This window comes from Gorilla gorilla, chromosome 4, assembly GCF_029281585.2.
Source record: "Gorilla gorilla gorilla isolate KB3781 chromosome 4, NHGRI_mGorGor1-v2.1_pri, whole genome shotgun sequence".
Taxonomy (NCBI): domain Eukaryota; kingdom Metazoa; phylum Chordata; class Mammalia; order Primates; family Hominidae; genus Gorilla; species Gorilla gorilla.
In genome coordinates, this window is record NC_073228.2 from 60,052,263 (window position 1) to 60,078,238 (window position 25,976).

General features: G+C 46.3%; 1 protein-coding gene across 4 annotated transcripts; it reads right to left on the reverse strand.

Moving 5' to 3' along the window:
* Positions 1-4,012: 4,012 nt before the first annotated feature.
* TMEM98 (transmembrane protein 98) lies at positions 4,013-25,741 on the reverse strand. Of its 4 annotated transcripts, none has more exons than XM_055388509.2 (8): positions 25,545-25,739; positions 14,258-14,333; positions 14,001-14,185; positions 12,360-12,491; positions 11,340-11,373; positions 9,217-9,332; positions 6,126-6,185; positions 4,013-4,876 (listed from the first exon to the last, which is right to left on the reverse strand). In XM_055388509.2, the coding sequence occupies exons 3-8, from the start codon at positions 14,129-14,131 to the stop codon at positions 4,669-4,671; spliced, it is 681 nt and encodes a 226-aa protein (XP_055244484.1). In that variant the 5' UTR covers positions 14,132-14,185; positions 14,258-14,333; positions 25,545-25,739; the 3' UTR covers positions 4,013-4,668. The 4 variants fall into 4 exon arrangements, with proteins under 4 accessions (XP_055244484.1, XP_004041997.1, XP_055244485.1 ...); XM_004041949.5 differs by lacking the exon at positions 25,545-25,739 and adding an exon at positions 17,303-17,480; XM_055388510.2 differs by lacking the exon at positions 14,258-14,333 and having other exon boundaries at positions 25,545-25,741.
* Positions 25,742-25,976: the final 235 nt, after the last annotated feature.

The following is a 25,976-nucleotide window of genomic DNA, read 5'->3' on the forward strand; positions in this document are numbered from 1 at the left end:
GAATGTCATGTCTGCAAGATGGCCCTGCCTGGATGCTCTGTCCTCCACTTCCACCTTCCCAACCCCACCCTGTCTTCTCCTAACGCCTACTCCTCGACAGACTATTCTGAGATGTAACCACCTTTAGGAAACTCTCATGACCTGGGTTTGGTGGCCCTGCTCTGCGCTGTCATCACACACACATTCCCTCCCTTAGCCCTTACCACACTGTATTGAAAATGACTCTTTATGGTTTTCTTTCCACCTTAGATTATATGCACCTCAAGAGAGGCATTATCTTTTTATTCATTCATGCATCTCTGCGCCTAATCCAGTGCAGATGCTCAACAGATGACTCTTGAACTAATCATTCATGTAATAAATCAATTATTCTATTCTGCACAATAAATTTTTCCACTATTCTGGTAAATGCAAATTTTATTTTAAATGGATAAAATTAAGTCATTTTGGAAGGAGAGGAAATACCTCACCCATGCCCCAGCCCTCATTTTAGTACCTATGTTCTATCATCCTGTGGGTTGTAACCAATTAGTGGGCCATGAAATTAATTCACGGGTCACAACTACCATTTTTTTCACAAAAAAGATTTGAACTGGAAGAGAATGGAATGACTCTCATGTCTGTTCTTTCCTTTCCATGATGGATTTCCCACCTGCTGCACCCAGGCAGGAAGATGTGCCAGTTAAAAACACAAGTTGAGGAGTTGAAGATCCTGCTCTGATTCATATTAATTGTGAGACTCCAGGAGGGTTACTGATCTTTCTGCTTTGGTCTCCTTACCTGCAAAATTGGGATAATAAAAATACAAATAGGATGAAACAGGAAGAACCAGTTTTGCCTCAAATTCTGAAAATTGCTCATCAGCCTTTCTCATAGAAACACAGTAAGACCCACCAGAACAAACACAGCACAACCATATTATTTCCCCCGGCACTTTCTGTGTGTGTGTACATGTGTGTGTTTTGAGACAGGGTCTTGCTCTGTTGCCCAAGCTAGAGTGCAGTGGCTCTATCAAGATTCACTGCAGCCTCCACCCAACCCGGGCTCAAGCGATCCTCCCGCCCCTGCCACCTGAGTAGCTGGGACCATTTTCTGTTCTGATGCCTGACTCCTTCTTTGTCAAGTCTCCATTCAGGCAGCAGCTCCTCCCTATTTCAACCCCACCCCTGCCCTGTCCCTTCTGTGTGTGCCCACAGTCCCTCTTGTGGTCCCCTCCATCACAGCACTGGCTACAGTCATGGCTCCAGCAGCTGCTCATTTCTCTATCGCTCCTTAAGGGTAGGGATTGTGCCTTTTGTTTCATAGCTCCAGCATCTAGCACGAACCCTCTTCCACAGAAAGCTCTTGGTATGCATTTATTGGAGACAGGGAGGAGGTGAGGAGGATAGAAATTCTTCATCTGACACTTTCCCCACATTTCCAAGGCCATAAAGCAATGCAGGGCCTTTGAACTGTAGGCCATTTTCTAAAAGTCTGCTCGTGTGGGCACACAGGGTCTCTGAAGAGAGGGAACTCCTGGAATGAGGCAGGTCAGGCGGAGCACCAGGAGAAGTTGGATGCCAGGAATACGTGTTCCCTCTCGGAGATCTCACAAGCTGGGGGAATTTCTCTGGAGGAATGTGAGTTGCACAATCGACCCTTTGAACACTGATAAGAGGCGACGGCTTTGTATGTCTCCATATGAAGAGACTTGTAGTGGGGCAGGGACAAGGCTACTCTCCCTACTGTAGGGATTCCAGATTTTTGGCCACTCAATTCCAGAGCCCATGAACAGAAGTTGCTGCTTGGACCAAGCCATGGGAACTAAGGTGACGCCACCTGGGTCGGCGGCATCAGAGAATGGGAAGCTGTGGAGAGAAGGGTGTTAACATTGGCTAATCAGAACCAGGCCCACAATCGGGCAGCTCACACATACCGTTCTGCTTGATTGACATACCAACCCAATGACAATAGCCTTGATCATACAGATGAGAATGCTAAGGACCAGAATGTTAAGAACTTGACCAAGCTCACACTGTAAGTCACTGAGCCCAAATTCAAACCTAATTCTGACTTCAAATATCTTGTTCTCTTCACATTGAATCTCTATCTCCAAGTAATTTCTTTTTCATCAGAATTTGAGTCTAATGCTCCTATTCCAGGCCAGAGGGAAGAGAGACATGGAAGGAAGGCTCTACTACCATGTATATAGACGCTAGAGAACTAGGCACTTAGGAATGTGTCTGTTGCCTGGGAAACCACACCTGGCACAGAGACAGTCCTGAGATCCCTGGCACTCACTAACCAGCCCCTTCCAAGGGAGGAAGTAACTTCAGCCAACTCCCGAAGGGCCTAGAGGAGTGGCATTGCCTCCTACCCCAAAGACTGCTTCCACTTCAACCATCAGCCACCAACACCAAATTTATCCAGAGGCTTCTTACTTGTCCAGCACTAGAAAAAAAAACTACACAGCAGTGGGATCAGAAATCCTACAGTCCAGCAGACACCTCCAATATCTTCGGCAACCTCTCCTCACAACAGAAAGGGCAGCATCTAAGGGATCCAGAAAGCCAATGTGCCAGGACTTGCCAGGACTCAGAGAAGGTAATCGACATTGGGCATTGCTTCAGGGGTGCTGGGAAAGCTCTCCACCCTGCAGACCCACACCAGGTGGATGGTATTTGAGATACCAATTCAGAACTGCTTCTCTGTGGTTTAGGGCTCTAGTGCAGGTTAAAATGCAGGGGACACTTACAACTGTGGCAGCCATTGCAAACTTAGCATGAATTGCTTTCCAGTCTAATTACGAAAACAGGTTCTGAAAGGGAGGTAAAAAGACAAAAATAGGATGACTCTGGATGTTTACTGTGGAGGCCTCAAATAGAAAAGTCAAAGTGACTTTGTATACATTCCCCATTCACAGCTTGACAGGACAGGAAAGTTCACCACTTAACGTTTTTAAGAGTTGATGGAAGCCACCAATCCAATAAGGTGTCCCCTGGAGCCTATCCAGAATCCATCCTTTAGTCCATGAGAGTTGAGCTCCAGCCTCCCTCTCCTGACTCCATATCCCAGCTGTGGTTCTGTGGTTTGGTGTACATTGTGCAGGTTGGAAGTGGCCTGTTTTCCTGGAAAGAATGAAATGTGCCCAAATGGAAAGACAAACCAGGTCCCAATCTTGGATTTGGGAATATGGGTTCCTGGTTCCCCAGAATCCAGCTGAGGAATTTTCTGACTTCAGTTAGACAGAGAAAATGACATGGGAACAGATGTGCAACTCCAAACATGCTTGACAGCATAGGCTACGAACCTGGGCAGCCCCTATACCAGGCCCCTCTCCCAAGAGCAAGCTGGCTCTGAGAATCTGAGAAGTGAAGAACTTCAAGCTTTTCCTACAGGCTTATGACAGAAATTATGCCATTTGGGTATGTATCCAAATTATATAATTGTGATTCTGGGTCATAGTTTTCATAATCTTTCAATGTTTGCAAAATGAACAGATATTAATATCAGAAGAAAGGGGGAACACATCGTTCAAGTCATTGCTATTGTTAATGTGGAAACTACTTCATAGTGCTATCTTCACTTCTGCCTGAACTCCAAGAGGTCTTTAAATATATTTTATATATATGTATGTTTTGGAGACATGGTCTCACTCTGTCGCCCAGGCTGGAATGCAGTGGCACAATCAGGGCTCACTGCAACCTTCACCTCCTGGGCTCAAGCGATCCTCCCACCTCAGCCTACCAAGCAGCCGCACGTGTCACCATGCCCAGCTAATTTTTGTAGTTTGTGTAGAGATGAGGTTTCACCATGTTGCCCAGGCTGGTCTCAAACTCCTGGGCTCAAGCAATCCACCCACCTTAGCCTCCCAAAGTGCGAGGATTACAGGTGTGAGCCACCGCGCCCAGCCTAAATATCTCATTTTGAGGCATACACAGAAATCATCCTCAGGATTCTTAGGCTCTCTCCTTCCATCTAAGTATGTCCCACAATACATCATGCATATGAATTTGACTCAATAACTACACACTTGAGGGAAACATAAGTATAAATTTACTATCCACCTAGTGGTAGCTAGGTAAAATTGCAGGCATAAAGATAAAAAAGAAATCATCAACTTTGTAGTTCCTCAGCTTCAAACCCAAACCTGCAAGGGGGAGGAGAGACCCAGACGCCTCAGGGACCAGGCAGATAATACAAATAAATGAAACAGGCCAGGTGAGAGAGTACAAGTCTTGCCAAAAGAAGAAACCCCTACTTAGTTTCAATTGATTGTCCTCTTCTGAAAATGCAGATCAGAATTGCCACACATTCTGACCGATCGAGAGAGGCCAGAAATTCTAATTTTAATGTGAAACCTCTTGATTTCTTAGACGGTGGCTCAATTTTCTTGAAAACACTAGGTGAGCTAAATAAAGCTGACAGTCCACCAGTTTTCAATACTCCTCTTGCAGAGAGTGAATGGCATCTCCCCTAACTGTAGTATTAGACTGCCACTCACCAGCCACAGTTTGCAACTGCAAAAGAGGCATAAACTGACGGGGATCTCCTGCTTTACTATGCACACACAGCTGAACTCTCCAGCCATGGAGAACAACTAACTCTACAGGAAAAAGTAGAAGGCTAAGCTGAGCCACCCAGGGATGGCGGCAGGGGCCTTCACGGCTAGCTGCTGGCCTGTAGGCACTAAATTGCAGACTGCTCCTGCAGGAAGCCTTCGGGGCCTGGGAGGCCTTTATCTGGCTCAGAAGCTAGGGCTGCTTCTCGAAGGACTTCCAAATGCTCCTCAGCAGCCGACAGAGACTGGTCAATCCAGTCCAGGCCTCCCGTCAGATGGCAGGCATTCCTTGTCACCAGCACCAGGTGACTGACAGACAGGAGCAGGGCAGTCGTCCTAGGGAAAAAAAGAAAATAGGGTCAGGTTTCCTAGGAAACGAGGGACTTTGCACAAAAGCCCAAATAGATAGACTTTTTGACTAGTATTCCCCAAACTGCACACCCTTCCCTAGGATGTTGGTAGGTATGCAATTTAAAGTTGGCTCCATGCTCAAATAAATCTGGAGATGGCTGGGTTAAACATGGTTAACTGAAGCCTGCCTCAGAGCCTTCTGAGATGTACCTGGTAAAGCTCCAAGGAGAATATAACAGGCTGTCTCTCACAAACTTATTTAAGACTGTGGAAGCCATTTTCTGCAGCACACCTATTAACATCTCCCCAAAGAGAGCTTTGTGAAACAGTTCAGATATAGTCAATCAGATGAGCATATTCCCCAACCGCTGCCCACTGAAACGCAGGACAGACACACCCTCACTTAAACATTCCTTATTGATTACAAATCGGTAAGGCCCAGGGCTGGTTTATCCAACTCAAAAAAAAAAATGTAACTGAAAACCAAAGTGAGGAGTAGATTTTTCAGTGCTGAAAGATTCACTGTAGAATACCTTTTATATGGTTAGTACCATGATGCATTTGAGAATACATTACAGATTATTAACCCACGGACAAAGCTCGGCAGCAGTAGGAGTGGGGCAGAGAAACCAAAGCTGAAGCGTTGTGACCCACTGCCGATCTGGCAACTGTTACATGTGTATGAAACAGTCATATAAATCCAAGGCAGGAAAGAATCTATATTTCTTAAATGGGTTGCATCTGGTACAGGAACATAACAATTTCATAGGGCTAAGTACACTCTGTGTATGTGCATGTCTGGTGGCAGGTGAGCACAGCTGTGGCTGACCTGTCACCTCCATTCTCACTGCTCTGGGAACCACTGCCCCACCGCCCAACTGGGTGGCACTCACAGCTAAGGCATGTCTGCTTCTGGGGTACAAAAATCAGAGGGGGAAAGGGGAAAAGGTAGAAGGGAAGGCACAGTTACGATGTAACATGGCCGGAAGTCTAATCATAACAATTTAAAATCTAAGACTGGCTCTTTCTTCTCCTGGGTTTCAGGAGAGGACTGGCCTCTATCACCCAGTCAGGCGCCACTCACTGAAGTAAATGGCACCCATGGCCCGGGCAGCCTAAGGAGGCTGCAAAGCCACCCTCCCTACACAAGCCAGTCAGCCAGCCTCACAGATCTGATAAAACGGTTGTGGACCTCTGCATGAAAAACCGAACATGCACCCACCCCTGGTCTCACCGTGCGTCCAGGAGTTTGGGGTCCAACGGAGGGTACATCGACTTCACAACATCATCCACCCTGACCGGAGGCAAAAGGTGTTCAGTACTTCACTTTCCTGATCTCCTTTTCTCCTTCCTTTTTTTTTTTTTTTTCCTGAGACGGAGTCTCGCTCTGTCACCCAGGCTGGAGTGCAGTGGTGCTATCTCAGCTCACTGCAACATCCACCTCCCAGGCTCAAGTGATTCTCCTGCCTCAGCTTCCCAAGTAGCTGGGATTACAGGCACGCACCACCATGCCCAGCTAATTTTTATATTTTTAGTAGAGACGGGGTTTCACCATGTTGGCCAGGCTAGCCTTGAACTCCTGACCTCAGGTGATCCACCCACCTCAGCCTTCCATAGTGCTGGGATTACAGGCACGTGAGCCACACGCCTGGCCCCTTCCTTCCTATCTTTATTCCAGTTCTTCTTTTTTGGTATTCCAGACCTGGTCTTTAATGGTTCTTTCTCCAATTGCTTCTGCATTCTCAGACAGACACTTAGGCACAAAGACTTCAGGTTCAGTCTTTGTAGAGACTACTTTGTTTTCTAGTTTTGTTTCAGTTCCAATGGTTTTTTAAAATACAGTCATACATATGGAATGATGTTCAAGATTACTACTATATTAAAAAGGCAAATTGCCAAATAATATGTAAAGCTCGATCTGTCATTTGCATAAAAATAGATAAACAAAAGCTCTGAAATGTGGGGTTGGGAAGGATCTGGAGGAACACTCACCACTTAATAGTGGTTTTTTCCTACAATTGGGAGGGAGTAGACTTTCCAGGTCATCTATGTCTGCAGTATTTTACATTTTTATAAGCATTAATTACTCTTGTATTCAGGAAAAAAAAAATACAAAGCTAAAGGTATGTAAGACACCGAAAAAGAAGGCCATGAGTTTCGTTTGGCTTCACACTGCTCTACTGGATTTCTTCTACCCTGTGGTTAATTTTTTTAAATCAAGTTCAGAACTACAATTCATTCTGATTTGCGTGGCACAAGGTTTTGCTCCAAATCTTTGCTCATGAACACTCGATAGGAAGAAAAAATAAAGATGTATTGTTTGATTTCTAAAAGCACTTGAAAAAAAGATGGCCTCAAACACTCTTATTCACGGCTGTGGAGCCGGTGAGGACATGCAGAGACACAGTCACCCTCCGCGCCTATCTCAGCCAGCTCCTTTCTCTACTGCCCTGGAGCTGAAGCCACCTCCTCGAGACTCATAGGCCATCAACACACTGTGTGGGATAAATGGAGCAGGAAAAACAATAGGGACAAAACATGGCCAGAAGGAGAAAGAAGTGTGAGGGCAAAAAGACAAAGCAGGACGCTGGCTGAATTATGGCACGGAGCATTCTAGAAGTAGTCCAAGGTACTCTTTAGGACGGGCCTGTGAGCACCAGCACAGGTCCACTCTCTGGACAATGCCACACCCTCATCTTAGGACCCGTGCTGATCCTACTCACCCAGGCTCACACAGAAACCTCAGCCTCCTGAAAGTGCTGCCTTGTAACCTGTATCACAGGAATCTGCCTGACCTCTAAGTGGCTCTTAGAAGGCACAAAAAGTATGACGAAGGGTCTAGTGAATACCACAGTGCAGAATCTTTAAAACTAATGGGGAAGGAGGCCGGGTGTGGTGGCTCACACCTATAATCCCAGCACTGTGGGAGGCTGAGGCAGGAGGATCACCTGAGATCAGGAGTTTGAGATCAGCCTGGCCAACATGGTGAAACCCCGTCTCTACTAAAAATACAAAAATTAGCCAGGCATGGTAGCAGGCACCTGTAATCCCAGCTACTCAGGGGGCTGAGGCAGGAGAATCGCTTGAACCCAGTAGGTGGGGGTTGTATTGAGCCAAGATCGCACCACCGCACTCCAGCCTGGGTGACAGAGCAAGATTCCATCTCAAAAATAAATAAATAAATAAAATAATGGGGAAGGAATGCCCAGTGCCCACCCAGAGCCTGGGATGCTGGTTCTTATAAAGCCAGGGGCTGACCATGTGGCTACAGCCCACTGGAAGCAATTCCAGAGAAGGCAGGGAACTGTTCTCGGCTGAGTCCCTCCCTGGATTATCTCCCTCCCACTCTCTCAACTCACTGAACTGCCTGGACTGAGTTCAAGCTGACCAGGTCGTGTATTCCCTCAGAGGAACTCACGTGGCAACTCAGGAAACTGGTCGTTTTTATTTGGTTAATCTTGAGGCAGAGAAAGGGCTGGTTCCTCGTGATTTACCTGGGGCCATGGCAACAAGGAACGTGTGGGCCCCTGGAACTCACAGCAGTGCCATTGTTTCAGCAGGCATACAGAGGTGCCCTCCCGGGTGGGTGGAGGGGCCAGGTGGCTGACGGGGAAAACATCCTGGCCCCGACCCTCTGCTCAGGCACGTCGGCATACCAGCCACCAGGTGGCAGCACAAACTTAGTACAGCCCTTGGCTCTAAGAAAAGGGCTTTATTTTTCCTCACGAAATCAAGCCCAAATGAGGGGGTGTAGCTGTTGACTGCAATCCTGCTGGTTGCCTCCCACACGGGATTTCGCAGTTAGCCTGGAATCTGGGAGGTTGGTTGAATGCCATATGGCTTCAGCTCACACCCAGTGCTGGAGGCTGCTGGCCTGGGCCAGGGATGGAGCAGTGGGCACAGTGGGTCCCCCAAGCTAGTCTCCAACACAGATTCAGGCAGAGACAGGGGTGTGGGCATCTGTGTGACATGTTGGCCTGGGAGGAAGGCGTGGCAAGGGGAGCTGGTATGTGGCTGGGAAAGAGGGGCGGCCACGGGCTCTGCAGGGCAGGGTCTAGGACAGGGTCAGGACTAGGCACCTGCTGGAGCTTCCCCAAAGCCCTCTCAGATGGGTCATGCTGCAGGTGGGGATGGTGGAAGCCCACCTTAGCTGAGAAGTCTCGGTATCTAAACCCTCCTGGTCACTCTGTAAATGTGTGGGAAACAAATAGCTGAAGTTGCCTGTGCACCGTTTTATAGAAGAGCCCAGCTCTGCGGCTACCCCAGCTTCCAGCCCCTCTCTTCCCTCATGGAGTGTGGGGACCTCGAAGCCGCCAATCGCTCACCTGGGGCTGATCCGCTTGGCCACCACAATGATGTCGCTGACACTGGCTGAAGTCTTCATCTTGGCCCCAGAGCCCATTGTCATGGCAACAAGCTTCTCTGTCAGAGTGTGACAAATCTAATGCGGCAGGGAGGAGAGAGATGAGGGCTGACCTGGCTCCACTCAGGGCCTCGCCACCCCCACAAGACAAATCAGCCCTGCCGTGAGTTCCATCGCAGCTGGCCCCCTAACCTAATGGCCAGATGTGAAAAGTACAGAGATGAGAAGAAACGCGTGGGAAGTGGCAAAAGCCAAGGGCATGGCTGGGAGAGGACCTGGGGTGGGAGCCGCAGATCAAGGGCAGGGTGTGGGCTCCGGGAAGCCTAAGCTGAAATAATCTGTCTTAAGAAAAATCATGTGCTCCAATTTCACCTTCTCACTTAGGGGAAAAACCTACTTTCTTTTTCTATTCCTTCATCTCATGGTTTAGTCTTCCACAAGAATAAATATCTCCAACAGGGCACCCTCAGGAATGGGGCTGAACAAAGGGCAATTGTTCCCTTTAAGCACATGCTCCAATAACAGCACTTATTTCAACAATTGTCTCAGGTAATATATTAGCATGTTTATCAAGCTGATGATGAAAGGACCTTAGGAAAAGCAGGGAAAAGGCAAGACTGACTACAGCCTTCTTCGTGGTCCACCCACAGAGCTGGCCACCCCAGAGCTTGCTTCCCCTTTCCAGGCCACCCCATGCTAGAACCAACCAACATGTGTGCGCCTCTATCCATGGCAAGGAAGCACCCCTACCTGACCTATACTTGGAGCTGGACAGTAGAGAGCAGAAAGAAGCCCAAAGGTCCACCTGGGAGTTAGCCCAGACCCCTCTCCCAGCTCCCACCACAGAGACTCAAGGGCAGGTGACCTAGCAAAAGAGTCTTAATATCCCAAAAGGAGACTTAGAAGCCCTCTCCTTTGATCTGAGGTTCGCCGGGCAGACACAGATTCCAATTCAATATGACTCCCTCCAGCTGATTCATCTCACACCACAGGTGCCATTTATCCTCCTAATAGATGAGGACAGGAGACAAAACCCAGGCCCAGGACACATCTTGGCCAGGAGAAGGGAAATGTAGTATAGTACTATCCTCTAGCCATTATGCCTACCTAGCTCTATCAATAACCATATTTATATCTATAGCCTTATTTGTATATCCAAAGAGCCTCTCAGAATTAACTAAGCCTGGACTCTGAGACAATAACTTCCTACTAGGCATTTATCCATCCCCTGAGAGAGACAGCCAAAGAAGAGGTGGGGTAAAGAATGTTTTATTAATAGTGTCTTCTACTGAATGACACTAAAGAAAAGACAAAGTTGTCTCTTTTGAAATCTTGAATAATTACTAGTCAAAGAGATAAATGTGTGATTACCCAGGTTACTGATGTAAAAAAAAAAAACCTGATATTTGCAACTGGCCAAATATTTCAGTATAGTTATTATTCTATTAGGTAGAATATTAACAGGCAAGAATTGAAAACAAATGCTAAAACCATAAAATTACCCAAAATGCAAATTGGATGCAATTTTTCAAAGATTCCAGGCTTTCAAAGAAAAAATCCTCTGCCTTCAGATTGAAGTACGCCTGCTTTGGTTTTTTAACACTGATTGTCCCATTTGGCTGACTACGGTCACAGCCAAAGAGGGCTAGTGATGACTTTCTAGTCACAGTAGAAATCCAAATACAGAAAGAAACTCACCGTACAGGCCTGAACACTCTGTTAGTGAAAATGAGTGTGCAGGGGGAAGCAGGGAAACCCCATTTCTCTTGGCAGCTACATGGTCTCAGGCATACACAGCTTTCTCCAAGAGGAGTGAAATGGTGGCTGTGTACCTAGGCTGTCTTTCCCACAGGTCATTGAATTAAGACGACCAGATGAAATAAAGCCTTTGAAACAGCCTTGAGATTCTGTGAACAGCCAGTCCAGGCAGGAGGGGAAGTAAACCACAAAAATTCCAAGTGTCAGGTTAAGGAAAGGCCTCTTGCGAGAGGTCAGTGCCCTTTCTAAGGTCCCGTTCTACTCCATCCACGCACAGTGGTGCTTTTCGACTACCCTTTATCCCACAGAGAAATAAGAGATGGTTACCTTCAAGATGGCAATGCAGTGGGACATGAGACCCCTGGGGAAACAAGAAGAAGTCATCAGTGCTCATCTGGAGGGGCCCACCACCCTCCAGCTCCCACCCTTGCTTCTCAACTTGCCCTGACCGGTGGGCACAGCCGAATACCAACCACCGAGAGTGGGAATGCCTCAGTGTCAACATGAACCAGCCCATGAGTTAAAGGAGGGAGCACCTCCCTTCCCTTCCCCTCCCTGCACCCAATCCACTCTTCCAGCAAGCTCCACTGTGTGCCTAGCGAGTCATGCTTTAATATAACTCTCAAGCTTCTGGTAGACTGTTCCCTCTGCCCAATGTGTCCTTCCCCTTTAATCAGACTGGGGAACTCCTCCTCATCTTTCAAGACCCAAGTCAAAAGGCACCTCCTCTGTGATATCTTCCGTGAGATCCAGCTCAACCTCCCCAACCCAGGCAAACCTAGACACTGCCTTCTCCATGTGCCTACTGCACTGTACACAAGGATCTCTTACAGTTTCTGTGATACTGACTATAACTGTCTTTTCAACCGTTTCAATATCTGCAGCACCTGACCCAGCACCCTCCACATAATGCCCCACAAACATGGGCCCAGGGAATGGATGGCTAAATGGATAAGGCAATGAAGTAGCAGCCGCTTCTCAAAATGTAGGGACTCCTGTTGGATGGAGAGACCCCTGAGATCCTAAAGAAAAGGGCTGCATCTCTGAAGCCTGAGCCAAATTTATGGGCACTCAAGGATAACCCCAAGCACACCAGGGTGACTTTATAACAACCTTTGCCACACAACTATAGGCCGCAGTGTTCAGGTCTACAAAATGTGGGGAGAGAAGGAAAGGACAAACACTTTCAAGTCATATTCTGATTTTCCCCCACACTAAAGGCACAGGAAAGAGCAACAAGTAACAGAGTGACTGTTCTTGAATGCCAGCTAAGTGCTCTGGCAAAGGACACCAGCAAAGGGCATCATTTGCCAGAAGCCCGGAAGCAAACAGTTTCCATGGCCTTACGAGGCATCTTCGATCCAGTCTTCATTCTCCAGAATGGCCTCAATGTGGGGGTTGGTGATAACGACATCGTCCAGTTCTAACTCAGAGGGCTCAGACTGGGTCTCCATGGCACCAATGAGGTCCACAATGGGCCTGGAAGAAAAGGCCCCCGTTAAATGGTTTCATGGTGGGTGACTGCTGCTGATCCTCTCCTCACTGAGGCCCACATACACCATAAAAGAAGGAAGGGAGTCAATAAGCTAGGGCAGAGACCACTTGTCCCGGATCCAAACCTAAGCCTAGTGGGGCTGCAGCTGAGGGCAGGGCACATGGCTAGACAGGGAGTTGGGGAGGCAGGCCAGGAGCACTAAAACAAAAGAAAAGTGAAATGGAGTCAGATAAGCTACCAAGAGAAAGAGTAGGGTATAACTACCTGATTACAAAGATGTTAGGGATATCCCTTCAGGACAAAATTATATCCTTCTATAATGTATTTTCCCTTTAATCCTACATTTTACAGAGAGGCAGTGGTTCCTATTACCCAAACCTACATGGGCTCCCTACCTGGTCTGCAGAATAACTCTTGTGAACCACTTTGGTCCATCCCTATATCCCTGCCTTTTCCTAGTTACACTGGAAAAGTGAAAGAAGTAAAAACACCTTCAATTTTACAACAGGGTACTTTAGAAAATGAGATACCATGGCATTCTGTTCAATAGAAGAGCTTTCCTGGGTCATATAAATGGGCATTTATAAATTATGAACCACTTGACAGAGATGCTGATAGGATTAAGACAGAAGGATAAGAAAAACTAAGGGCTAATCCCTGAACGGTCTATCAATTAAAATATCCCTAAATTGAAAATAGAATCTTGCTTACAAAATATATTTCACATACAATGCATCACAAAGAAATCTGCTGGGCAGGCCAAGCATGGTGGCTCACGCCTGTAATCCCAGCACTTTGGGAAGCTGAGGCGGGTGGATCACCTGAGGTCAGGAGTTCAAGACCAGCCTGGCCAACATGGTGAAACCCCGTCTCTACTAAAAATACAAAAATTAGCTGGGCGTGGTGGTGCATGCCTGTAATCCCAGCTACGTGGGAGGCTGAGACAGGAGAATCACTTGAACCCGGGAGGCGGAGGTTGCAGCGAGCCAAGATTGCACCATTGCACTCCAGCCTGGGCGACGAGAGTGAAACTCTATCTCAAAAAAAAAAAAAAAAAATCTGCTGTGCAAAGAGAGAAACAGTCCTAAGTTAGGATTTCACAAAACCAAATGTTTGTTGCTTAGATGTATGGCCAGAGTGTGGGCATCTGATTTCTGTTCCTGTGGGTCTGGCTGGAAAGTGATTTGGCTTATCCAAATGCTAAGTGAGGTGGCCAGTTTGAGACAGATGGCTGAGCTTTTATGCTAGGTGAACATGTTCATATTCAGTGACTTTCTTCTTGGCTCAGGAAGCAGAGAAGGAGGTGACTCAGGATGTTGGGAGGCTTAAGGAACATTCTTAAACTCTGAGGTCTTTACAGGGAAGGACACCTGCAGGTACCATTTTAGAACCAAAAAGCTGAGTTAGAGTTGCCCAGCACTGAACTACGTGTTCCTCTCTTTTTCTTTAGTTAGAGCCCATCCCTCCTCCTTGCCCTCCATAGGCTCACTCACTTAGAATCATAGCGCTGCAGCAGGTCTCGCGGCCGGCAGTAGCGCTGCCTGCAAACCAGCACCAAGGCTGCAAACGAAGCCAGAAAGATGGTGGCCAGCACACCTATGGCAACGATCACCACAGTCTCCATGCTTCCAGAGGGCTCCTGACTCAGTCCCGCTCACATCCTCCTCATGGGCTAAAGCTTGAGAGAACATGAAGTCAGAGCAGATCTGGTCAAGAAGCCACGAAAGAGAGTGGGACAGGTGGGTCTTACCTGCTGGAAGTGGCAAATTGGGGAAGAGGATGGCAGGTGCTAGGTTCCTCCACGACACCTGCAGAGACCTGAGGGCCTGAAGAGAACCAAGGTAAAACTTATGCCATGCCCCAAATTTGCCTTTTCCTTTCTCAGAAGAATTTGCTCCCCAGTTGGACTAAAATTGTTTTTTGTTTGTTTGTGTTTGTTTGTTTTTTTAAGATGGAGTCTAGCTCTGTCACCCAGGCTGGAGTGCAATGGCACGATCTCAGCTCACTGCAACCTCTGCCTCCTGGGTTCAAGCGATTCTCCTGCCTCAGCCTCCCAAGTAGCTAGGATTACAGGTGCCTGACACCACACCCAGCTAATTTTTTGTATTTTTAGTAGAGACGGGGTTTCACCATGTTGGCCAGGCTGGTCTTGAACTCCTGACCTCAAGTAATCCACCCACCTCGGGCCTCCCAAAGTGCTGGGATTACACGCATGAGACACTGAGCCCGGCCTTAAGATAGCTTTTTAAACCCTAGACAAAAGGAAACATTTTAACTAGCAGTTGTTTTCGCAGCCATAAAAACATGCACAAAAGAACACCCATTAAAGAGAGGAAAGATGAAACTGTATTTACTGAGGATCTACTCTGCACCAGGTTCTTTGTTAACTTTTCCAACAACAATCTTATGAAGTGGACATTAGTAATCCCATTTTACAGTTGAGGAAACTGAGGTTCAGGGAGGTTACAGAATTTTTCCAATATGCAGTCAGGAGATGGAAAGCCATCCACTTACACTGAGATGGACATTCACTCTACTTTTCCTTTCTAAGGAAGAAAGAAGACTGTAAAGGTTCTGGAAAGAGTTCTAATTGCCAGTTTCAGTGTTGGAAACTTAGAACTGGCATTAAAGTGTCCATTGCCTCTTGCCAGTTTTCACTCAGGAGACTCTTTCACATCTATTTCTTTTTCTCATAGAATTCTTTTATTTGTGTACAAAAGAAGAATGAAAGAAGTCCGTGCATTTGTATATACTAGTGTGTGCACAGAATTTTTTTAGTATGAACACATCGACAGGCACAAACACACATAAAATGTAACTTGATAACAGTAGCTGCCTCTGGAGAGAGGAACTGAAGAACAGGGGTCTTTCACACCTATTTTAAACTCATAAGCCAGAAGAACAAGGGCATCTCACAGAAGTACATATTCACTGTTATTTCATTGTAGGCCTCCTGCTTGCCTCTCTTTGTGCAAGCATTCTCCCCTCTCTGGGCTTTAATTTCCCCAAGTGAAAAAAAGACACTCTGACTTAGGAGTCCTTAGAATACCAGGAAGGGTGCTTTTCCTCTATTTGCACTTAATTCTATCCTCCATGTCTCAGAGGGTTCAAACGCTCTCAGTCACCATTCACTAAGTATTTATTGATCATCTACTATGCATCATGCACTGGAGATTGGAGATAGATAGGACAGAGACCCTAATCTTAAGGAGTTGGTGGGAGAGGCAGACAGGTGACAAACCACTTCAACTCCATGTGCCTGTGCTTCCTGCAGAAGAACACAGAAAAGAGAGTAACTGTGCTTGCATGACACTTTCTGGGAACTGACACTTTCACAGGAGTGGTGAGGCTAGAGCTGGGTTTTGAAGGATGAGCAGGAGTTTGCCAGGTAGACAAGGTTGGGACATGCCTGGCTTAAAGTGCCAAGGAAGCCTTTCTCAAAGGGCTCACAGAGCTGCTCTCCCATCTCGAGCTCACTGGACCACAAGAAGGAGAAGGCTGGCATCTGCCTCTTCTGTGTGTGCCGCTGATTTTGTGAGAGGTAGGTGGGGGAGGGGGGTAATTCTCAGGGTCCGCCTCTATTTCTCTACGTGTGTGTTTCTCTTTACTGTCCTTTTATCCACCTCCTTTTGGCCTTTGTGTTTTCTGCCTCCTCTTATGTCTGCCTTTATCTCTGTTTCCCTCTCCAGGCATCTTTCCCTCTGCTGCTCCCGTCTCCCCCTTCTCAGTGTCTCTCCTTCCCCTCCCCCGGTCCCAGGCCTCCAAGACCACCCACTTGGTTTCCTCTCTCTTCCTGTGCGTTCTGAGTGTTTCTCTGAGCGTGTTTCTCTGGGTGTGTGTGAGCTGAGTGTGCTTCTGTGTTTCTCCGTGTGTGTTTGTGTTAGTGTGCGTGAGCTGTGTTGTTTCTGTGTGTGTGAGCTGTTTCTCAGAGTGTGCTTCTGAGTGTGTGAGCTGTGTTTCTCAGAGTGTGTTTCTGAGTGTGAGCTGTGTTTCTGAGTGTTTTCTGAATGTGCTTGTGTGAGCTGTTTATCTTGAGTGTGCTTGAGTGGGTGTGAGCTGATTGTGTTTCTCAGAGTATGTTTCTGAGTGTGTGTGAGCTGAATGTTTCTCCGAGTGTGCTTCTGTGTGTGAGCTGAGTGTGCTTCTGAGCGCGTGTGAACTGTTTCTCGGAGTGTGTTTCTGAGTGTGTGTGAACTGAATGTTTCTTTGAGTGTGCTTCTGAGTGCGTGTGTTTCTGTGTGTGTGTGAACTGAATGTTTCTTAGTGTGCTTGTGTGTGTGACCTGAGTGTTTATCTTAAGTGTGCTTCTCAGTGCGTGTGAGCTGAGTGTGTTTCTCGGAGCGTGTGTTCGTGGTCCTTCTCTGCAGTCTGCGTGGCGTTTCTTTGTGTTTTTCTTTCTCTATTCTTCCCTGCGTACTGAAGAGTAAGTTTTCCTGTTTTTCTCCGTCTCTTTCTCTCTCCCTTACTTTCCCCCTTCCCCTCCGGTTCTAGAACCACAAGGACAGAGCAGACCCAAGACCCTACCCGATTCCCCGTGCTCGTCCACCCAGGACGCCCACTCCGTCCCCGGGAGGGAGGGACTCCCCAGCCCGCCCGGGACGCGCCGCACGGGCCCCGGAACGCTCCGGGGAGCGGCTCCTACTCCTTTCCCCAACTTCGGCCGCGCGGCCCCGCGGCGAGAACAAAGCTGCGGCACCCGCCTCCCCTCTCCCCGGCAGCCGGGCCAGGCCCCGCGCCCCCCGCGTCCCCTTCCCCGACTCGCCGCGGCCCGCCCGGCCCGGCGGGGCTCACCCACCTCAGGCTGCGGCTCCCAGGCGCATCCCGAGACTGCCCCGCCGATGGCAAAGTCCGGGCGCGGGCGCGGGCCTGCAGCGGAGCATGCCGGGAAGCGCCGCGGCCCTAGGAATTCAGCCTCGCGCCCCCGCGCCCCGGCCCCGGGCCCCGGCCCCCGGCCCGCGCCAAATCCCCGCCGCCAGGCGCCGCCGTCACCGCCAGGCCCCCCGGCGGCCGGGGCAGCTGGGAGGCGGGCCCTGGCGGCCCAACACCCCTTCCTCGCGCCCCCGCGGTGGCCCGTCCGGGCGGCAGACGGAGAGGGGAGCGGAGGGTCCCTGCCTGCGCCCCGCCCCGGGCTGGCGGTCCCAGGCGGCGAGCGCCGATGGGTTCCGCAGGGGGGCTGGCGGCGGAGCCAGTGTGCTCCGCCACGGACTGTCCCACTGAAACCCTGCCTCTGCCACTCACTAGCTATGGGCAACTTAGTTCAGCCTTTGTGCCTCGGTCTGTAAAACGGGGCTGCTGCTTGTCAGCATCCTCAGAGTTGGTATTAGGAATGATGGGATGCAGGATGCATCGGACTGCCTGGCCCAGGGTAAAGAGTGAATCGAGAGTCGCTCTTATTTACAGCCTGACCCACGGGGCAGTGACAAGCAGGCCCACCCCTGGCGACTGCCTAGCCAGGGGCAAGAGTACAAATGCAGAGCCCTTGCTAGTAGTCTTGCTGCTTCTATTCCCACACGACTCCATCCCATACATACTGAAGGGGGACTACTGGTTCAGGCAAACACACACCCCCTACCCTGCCATCCTTCATTCTAACGATACTCAGGCCAGGCAGGGCAGGCTGCCCTGGGTGGATGGAAGTCAGACCTTGGAAGCAGGCTCAGGGCTGTTTACACAGGGATTTCCGGAGTCCAGGGTACCAGGAGCATGATCTAGAAGGGAACATACGCTCCAGCTGGAGTGGGCCAACTAAAGCACGGGGTTCAGGGCAGGATCCCAGTGGTCCAGGTCTAAGGTCAGTATCGGTGACAGTTAACAAAGGATACAGATTGGGTCCTAGGCCGCTTGACACAGGGTCTGCAAACTGGTACCCCCAAGGCCACATCCAGCCCACAGAGGTGGTTTTTTTGGTTCATACTTTTGTTGTTTTATTTTAATTTTTTTGAGACAGAGTCTCACTCAGTCGCCCAGGCTGGAGTGCTGTGGCACAGTCTTGGCTGTTTACGGGTGGAGGGTGTCCAGGTTCTTGTCTTTATTTTTTATTTATTTATTTATTTTTTGAAACAGAGTCTGGCTCTGTTGCCCAGGCTGGAGTGCAATGGCACGATCTCAGCTCACTGCAACCTCTGCCTCCTGGGTTCAAGCGATTTTCCTGCCTCAGCCTCCCAAGTAGCTGGGATTACAGGTGTGTGCCACCACGTCCCACTAATTTTTTTTGTTATTTTTAGTAGAGACGGGGTTTCGCCACGTTGGCCGGGCTGGTCTGGAACTCCTGACCTCAGGTGATCCACCCACCTCAGCTTCCCAAAGTGCTGGGATTATAGGCGTGAGCCACCGCACCCGGCCGGTTCTTGTCATTTTGAACAAAGAATTAGACAAAACGCACAAGCAAAGCAAGTAAAGAAAGAATGAAGCAACAAAAGCAGAGATTTATTGAAAACAAAAGTGCATTCCACAGGGTGGGAGCAGGCCCCAGCATATGGGCTCAAGAGCCCCTGCTGTAGAATCTTCTGGGGTCCACATACCTCCTAGAGGTTTCCCATTGGCCACTTGGCATTCACCCCATGTAAATGAAGTGGTGCCACAATTAGTCTGATTGGTTGTGGAAAGCAACCAATCAGAGGCTGAAGTGAAGTTACAAAGGTTGCACTCCTATGCAAAAGAAGATTTGGCCCGCAATCAGTCTGATCGGTTACTTTCCACAACCAATCAGAGGCTGAAGTGAAGTTACAAAGTTACACTTCTATGCAAATGCAGGATTGGTTGCGGAAAGGCAATCAGAGGTACTTTCAAAAGATTTCCCATCTGCCAAGCAGAAAGTGGGGAGTGGGGGTTGCAAAGGGAGTAGTCTCTGGTCCGTTTGTTACTTAGGTGCGGAAAGTTGGGGTTTTCCTTTTGATTTAGTTCTAGGAAGTCAGGTGAACCCTTAGGTTTCCTGTCTCCAGACCCTATTCTCCTGCCTCATCTCCCTCCTGAGAGACATGACCCCCATAAATCTTTATGGGATGCAGAGGAACTGTAACTGCTTCATGCCAACTTGGGGCGTAGTCCCTACCTACTGGAGATCATGGAACTCTTGCCCTACTCTGTCTAGTGGAGACAGGGTGGCATCCTGATGGCCAGGGGTGGTGTCTTCACCTGGAACTGACTGGAAACTTTGTCACATGATCATCTGAAGCTTGATGGTCTCTATGTGAAAGGAAATGAATATGGTTAAAAGATTTAACAGGAACTTCAGGGGGTGGATACTTATGCTGTCAGGAATGTTCGTTATGGAAATGAATTGAAACATTCTGCTAATTACTACAAAGGAAGTGATTCCATAAGTTTGGAAGAAGGCAATAAAAAAATGGCCACTATTATCCAGAGCACGTCCACGTTTTATTAAGTACCTTATCTCCTGGCCTGATTTGGGGTTGCTGGGATTGGCCAAGACTCAGCTATTTTTACAGGCACATATTCCTAAATTAGGTTACCGTTCATCCACAGAGACTCCAATATAGAAATACGGAGTCCTTCTCAGGCTATATTTAATTTGCTTTAACAATTTCCCCCTTTTGGTCATTTTCTCAATTTTGAGAGATTGACCAAAACTTTAGTCATTCATGTCACTACCACCATCATAAATGTACTTATTTGGTCTTGAAACCCACTGGGAAACAGTAAAACAACAGTGAGTTTTGTACAGTGGGAACAAGGACTGAGTAGAGGGTACCTCCTTATGGTGGAACATCCTGTTTGCAGGAGAAAAACAAAACCTGGTCTGTTTTAGGATCTATGTGTTTTGGTTTGTTTGGTTTGCTGGGGCCTAGCGCATGAGGTCAGTCCAAAACACTGGCCTCTCATAATTTTGTTAAAAAAATTCTCCCTTTTTGGTCAGGTTCTCACTTGGGTGAGAGTGTGACCAAAATTTAAGGCCTTAGCACCACACTCACTTGCCATCATTTTGGGTTTCCAGTCTCACAACATCATTCATAGGTTATGGTATCCTCCTGGTCATGCACTTCTTTCAGCTCTTGTCATTCCACTTGAAAAGAGACCATTTGACATTCTAGAGATGGCTGAATGCAAGCATTTAAAGCCTTTGAGATAATACAGTGCACCAGGGAGACTATTATTATGACTACTGGGAGGATAATACTAAGAGTTTGGAGCATACTTCATACCAAGGATCCCCATAAACCAAACCACCTAAAATTAAAGAATGTGCTAAAGAATCTACTCACTTAACTAAGAAATCTCTTCATTAATCCCCTACAACTAAATCTCTATAATCTTCATTTGATGTATTTCTCCATAAGCCACAAGTGCCAGCAGCTGCACAGATACTTCTCTGTTCAGCCGATTCTATCGTAACCTTCACAAAAGAATTTAAAATCTGTTGTGTAACTATAGCCTTTACAGTAGATATTCTCAGAAGACCCAATCTTTGGGTTCTAGATTGTGAAGGGGTTGATTGTCCTCAGTGACCCATAAAAAGCTTTATTTACCTGGTGAAAATACACTGTAGCATAATAATCTACTGTTATAACATCAGCCCTCTTGCATAGGAAAGCTTTTTTACAACCAGAAACATGCATTGAAAATGACAATTGAAATGTTTAAATGGCCCATGAGGTAGCCAAATGTACTTGAAGATTTGATTGTCTTCCCAGGAATATGGATTTGACAAACCAAACATTGGTTATAAACTAGTTTAGCAATGTATAAGTCAGCACACCAATATATATTTAATTTGGATTATTTTATCTTTTCCATGATGAGTCATGGAGTGCATAACCTTTAATAACAAAAGCTTTAAGGACTCAGGAAGGGCAAGGCTGCTGTCCTGGTTCTCCATGAGTCCATGCTTAACATTGGACTTACGTCATCTTGAATACCAGTTGTTTCTCCAGTTTAGCTGTATAGCACTGACAACTGATGGGTTATCATAGGTAATTTGACTTAGACCAGGGAGTTCATTCAAATTGTATATCTAAACAATTTTAGTATCCGCTGATTTAGCATGCAAATCTGGCAAAGTATTTTCTTGGTAGTCAATTTTTGTTCCACTTGGGTTAACACTTTTATACAAAGAAATTTGGTTATTTCTGTGGTCTACAGTAAGTTAACATAATAAACATAATTATGAATGATAGCATATACTCAGACATATTTAGAATTTTAGAAATCCCATACAATTTTGTAACATATATTAATAGTCACTGAAATATAACCTGAAGAAAATTAAACATTTTTTTATTTTGACAATGCTTCCCATGTAACTAAATATGTAAGCTGAAATTTGATTTTGGGAAGCCTATTAAATATGCTAAAGGTTTACAAAAATTTACATTCCCATGCCTTCTTATAATCTTTTACCATTCATTCAACCGGTTTGCACAGAGAAAGAGAGGCCAGAGGTCCGACTGATAAGAAATTCTTACCCTTTTGCTGCATATCAGGTTTCTGGGTTCTCTCTCCCTGAGCAGCCCTAGTGACCCTGGCTCAACTATATGCAAACACAAACATTGCCATGAATTAAGAATGTTCACAGGCCGGGCGCGGCAGCTCGTGCCTATAATCCCAGCACTTGGGAGGCTGAGGCACGAGAATCACTTGAACCCAGGAGGCAGAGGTTGCAGTGAGCCGAGATCGCACCACTGCACTCCAGCCTGGGTAACAGAGCAAGACTCCATCTCAAGAAGAAAAAAAAAAAAAAAAAGGAATATTCACAAATAGTTTACAAAGTCTGGACAAATTAGGCAGAGAGAGAAAAATATGACTTGAAAGTATACTCAATACACTTAAAGTATCAGGGAATCTAATATCCAAAAAGTTAGTTTAAAGTTAACAAGCTGGTGTGTTCCATCAATTCCTGTGAACCCAACAAAGGTAGCCTAGAAATTCCAGACAAATGGAACAAATGATGACTTGCTAGAAATGCATAGGAAACAAAATAACTATTCATAGAACCGAATAAAAGCCTTCCACTAGAAACTAAAAAACATCATGGTTTTATATATATGCGTACATAAGCAAAGCCCAGAGGAGCGTAAACAGCAAACAAATAAAAATTAGAAGCACAAACAAATAAACAGGAAACCAACCCTAAATTTCTCCTACTCAATCTACCCGGGAGGCAGCAGTGTTACCCAGAGCTCCCCCCCAAAAAAACCCACATAATGAATATTTCATTCCTGATATACAATTCAGTATCCTTAAGCTCACCAATATCACAATATATCCGGTGCAATCAAGAAATACACTCTCAGCCAGCCGTGGTGCTTCACGCCTGTAATCCCAGCACTTTGGGAGGCCAAGGCGGGTGGATCACTTGAGGTCAGGAGTTCAAGACCAGCCTGGCCAACATGGTGAAACCCCAACTCTACTAAAAAATACAAAAATTAACCAGGCATGGTGGCACGCACCCGTAATCCCAGCTACTCAGGAGGCTGTGGCAGGAGAATAGCTTGAACCCAAGAGGCAGAGGTTACAGTGAGCCGAGATCATGCCACTGCACTCCAGCCTCAGTGACAGAGCTAGATTCCAACAAAAAAAAAAAAAAAATTCACTCCAGGCACATAATCAGTAAGTACTCCAGTGCCAGCACTATCCATGCAAAACAGTAAACATAGTGTGAAGCAATGCAAGCATGTATGTGAAATTTGACTCCACACAGAAAAACACGGCTTAACTATATTAAAAAAGAATTGCCAAACTGCCAGTGCATTTTTTTACAATATTTCTTATTTTACTTTAATCAAGACTAAGAGCTTTAACTATGAAAATGTTAATTAGCCAAATTTCTCCAATTCTCTATGAGGTTTTAAATAATATTTTATTATCTAAACTTTTCCACGTTTCTTCCCTACTTACTGGTTCCTTACTACATTGTTTCATAAACAACTTTTTCAAATCTGTAATTTGAACTAACTTTTAGATAACTTCTGAATTAGACAAAATTATTATTTTTCTCACTAATATCACAAACTTTTTTGGCACATTTTGTCCTTAGTAACCTAAAACTTTAGCAAAACACTAAAAAGCAAGAAATCTTGAACTATCAGACATGGGCATTTATAGATAAGAACAATTCCACAATTTTTAAAAATATATTTCCCCATATCACAACCCTTTCTTAATTGGAAATGACCCACATATTCAACGAGCATCAAAAATAATTTTAAGATTTTAATTTACACAAAACATTTACATAAAACATTTATCCCATTTACATATACTCAATTCTTTCACTTACATTTATCTAGATAACTTCTGTAAACTGAGATATTAGATGCTATCATTTAAAGTTAGTTATTTCCTTGTTAACTACGTTTTTAATAGCCAGTGAACATCAGGTGCTCACCTAAACCTAAGTAAGAGTCTCAAAGTTAAATATGTAGGTATTTTTGCTAATAAATCACAAGATTTAGCTGACAACATTAAATTACTCATGTTTGTCAATAAAAGGGGCACGCAAACCAAGATCACTTTGTTTTGGCTGGGTTTATAGTTTTATAACTTTCTATGCCAAACCTGGACACCTCAAAATATCTAGCAAAGACAAATATAAAATCCAGACAAAAGTGTATGCTGACAGTTCTGAAGGCATTTCTATTTTTATTTTACCAATAATTTTAAAAGCAGCTTGTTTAGTAAAGTTATACTTAAGTCACGTGAACTTGAACATCGCTTAAACTTATTTATTTAATTTATGAGGGCTCTTTTACTTACAAGCCAGTTTGGTAGACACAACATATAACAATAAGCATACATACAAATAAACACATCTAGACATGTATACACACAAATAAATGAAGATCCAATACCTTTTACCTTGGAATCCTAGCCATGAGATAGCAATACGAGCTCGCCAGTTTTACTTTGTTTGCCTCAATAGGTAATCCAATGAAGGCCATGAACCAAAATTTCAGGTAAAGCAGTTTGATTTTTAAAGGCCAGACCGCCCCAGATTCCAAAGAACACTGGGGCCAAACAGCACCAAAGGAGAGCATCACATATTAACCAGACCCAACCCTGCTTAGGACAGCAGCACTAAAGCCTGGATACATGCAACTCCATCCTACTTTCCCATTCAACAGCAAACTCCAGATTCCAAACAATATTGGGGCCAAACAGTATCGCAACTGCAAGAGAAAATTCTAACGAGGGCTTAGTACTAGGCCTAAGAACCTCTGCCGATGGCGTTCTCTTTGGAGAGGTTGTGGTCCAGAGGATCCCCCAGAGTGTCCCGCTTTGGGGTCCAATCTTAGAGTGTCAGATGTCTCTGACCATAGATGGGCACCAGTGCCACTTTGCATGTTTTCCCTCCAGAGGTCATGGCCTACTATGAGCTTTCCTTTTATCCTTGGATGAAGGCCTGGACTTACAGCACTCTTATAATTTGTTAAGGCCACAATTTCCCATGCTCTTCATTCCACTAGAGATAGCCATGAACTTTAATGACAGGAACTGGAGGCTGAGTGGGTTTCTTTTGCCCTTAGCCAGTCGAGTAGGAGAAGGGAAGAATTTAGCATAAGAAAAGGTTTAAGTCGCCTGAAACACTTGTGAGTTCGCCCCAAGCTGTGCCACATGTAGCGATCAGGGACCACAACCAGAAAAGATAGAAGAGTCCTTCCTGCTTCTGGGCAGGGCAATTATCCCCATTCACTCCTTTGCCTTCAGGCAACACTGGAGAGTGGTCCCAGCCAGTTGCCCTCAATTACCAAGGAGCTGCTAGGAAACAGCCACTGAAAGACTGAAAAAGAAAGAAAGGAAAAATACCCAGGTCTCTTAAGCAAACCAGGCGGTGGCAGTTAGGTGCCTCCACATGGAAAACCCTTTCAGTTCACCTGCCACAGCCAGAAACCTAGAGTTGCCTCCATGCTTAGGCACTGCTCACCAAGGGACCCGAGTTGCAAAGGAAAACAGAGAGAGAGAGAGAGAGAGAGAGACAGAGAGAGAGAGAGAGAGAGAGAGAGGGAGAGAGGGAGAGAGACAGAGAGATTACCCTGTATGGAGCAGAAACGAGAAAAATAAACCCCAAACTTTGGGCTTACCTTTTGGCTGGCTCACCAAAATATGTTACCGGTAGAGGGTCTCCAGGTTCTTGGCATTTTGAACAAAGAATTAGACAAAATGCACTAAGCAAGGAAAGAATGAAGCAACAAAAGCAGAGATTTATTGAAAATGAAAGCACACGCCACAGGGTGGGAGCGGGCCCGAGCATAGGGGCTCCAGAGCCCCCATTACAGAATTTTCTGGGGTCCAAACACCCTCTAGAGGTTTCCTTTTGGGCACTTGATGTTCACCCCATGCAAATGAAGTGGTGGCCTGCAATCAGTCTAATTGGTTGCTTTCCACAATCAGAGGCTGAAGTGAAGTTACAAAGTTACCCTCCTATGCAAATGTCTGATTGGTTTTGGAAAGCAGTCTATCAGAGGTACTTTCAATTTTCTATCTGCCAAGCAGAAAGGCAGGGTGGTTTGCAA

Bases quoted from the DNA above. Each gene is read 5' to 3' on its own strand.
- TMEM98 (XM_055388510.2), bottom strand. From the start codon at position 14,131: ATGGAGACTGTGGTGATCGTTGCCATAGGTGTGCTGGCCACCATCTTT. The intron at 9,333-11,339 runs GTAACCATCTCT...CTGCCGCATTAG, and splicing joins ACTGCATTGCCATCTTGAAG to ATTTGTCACACTCTGACAGA. The intron at 4,877-6,125 runs GTGAGACCAGGG...TTTTTTCCCTAG, and splicing joins CCCAAACTCCTGGACGCACG to GACGACTGCCCTGCTCCTGT.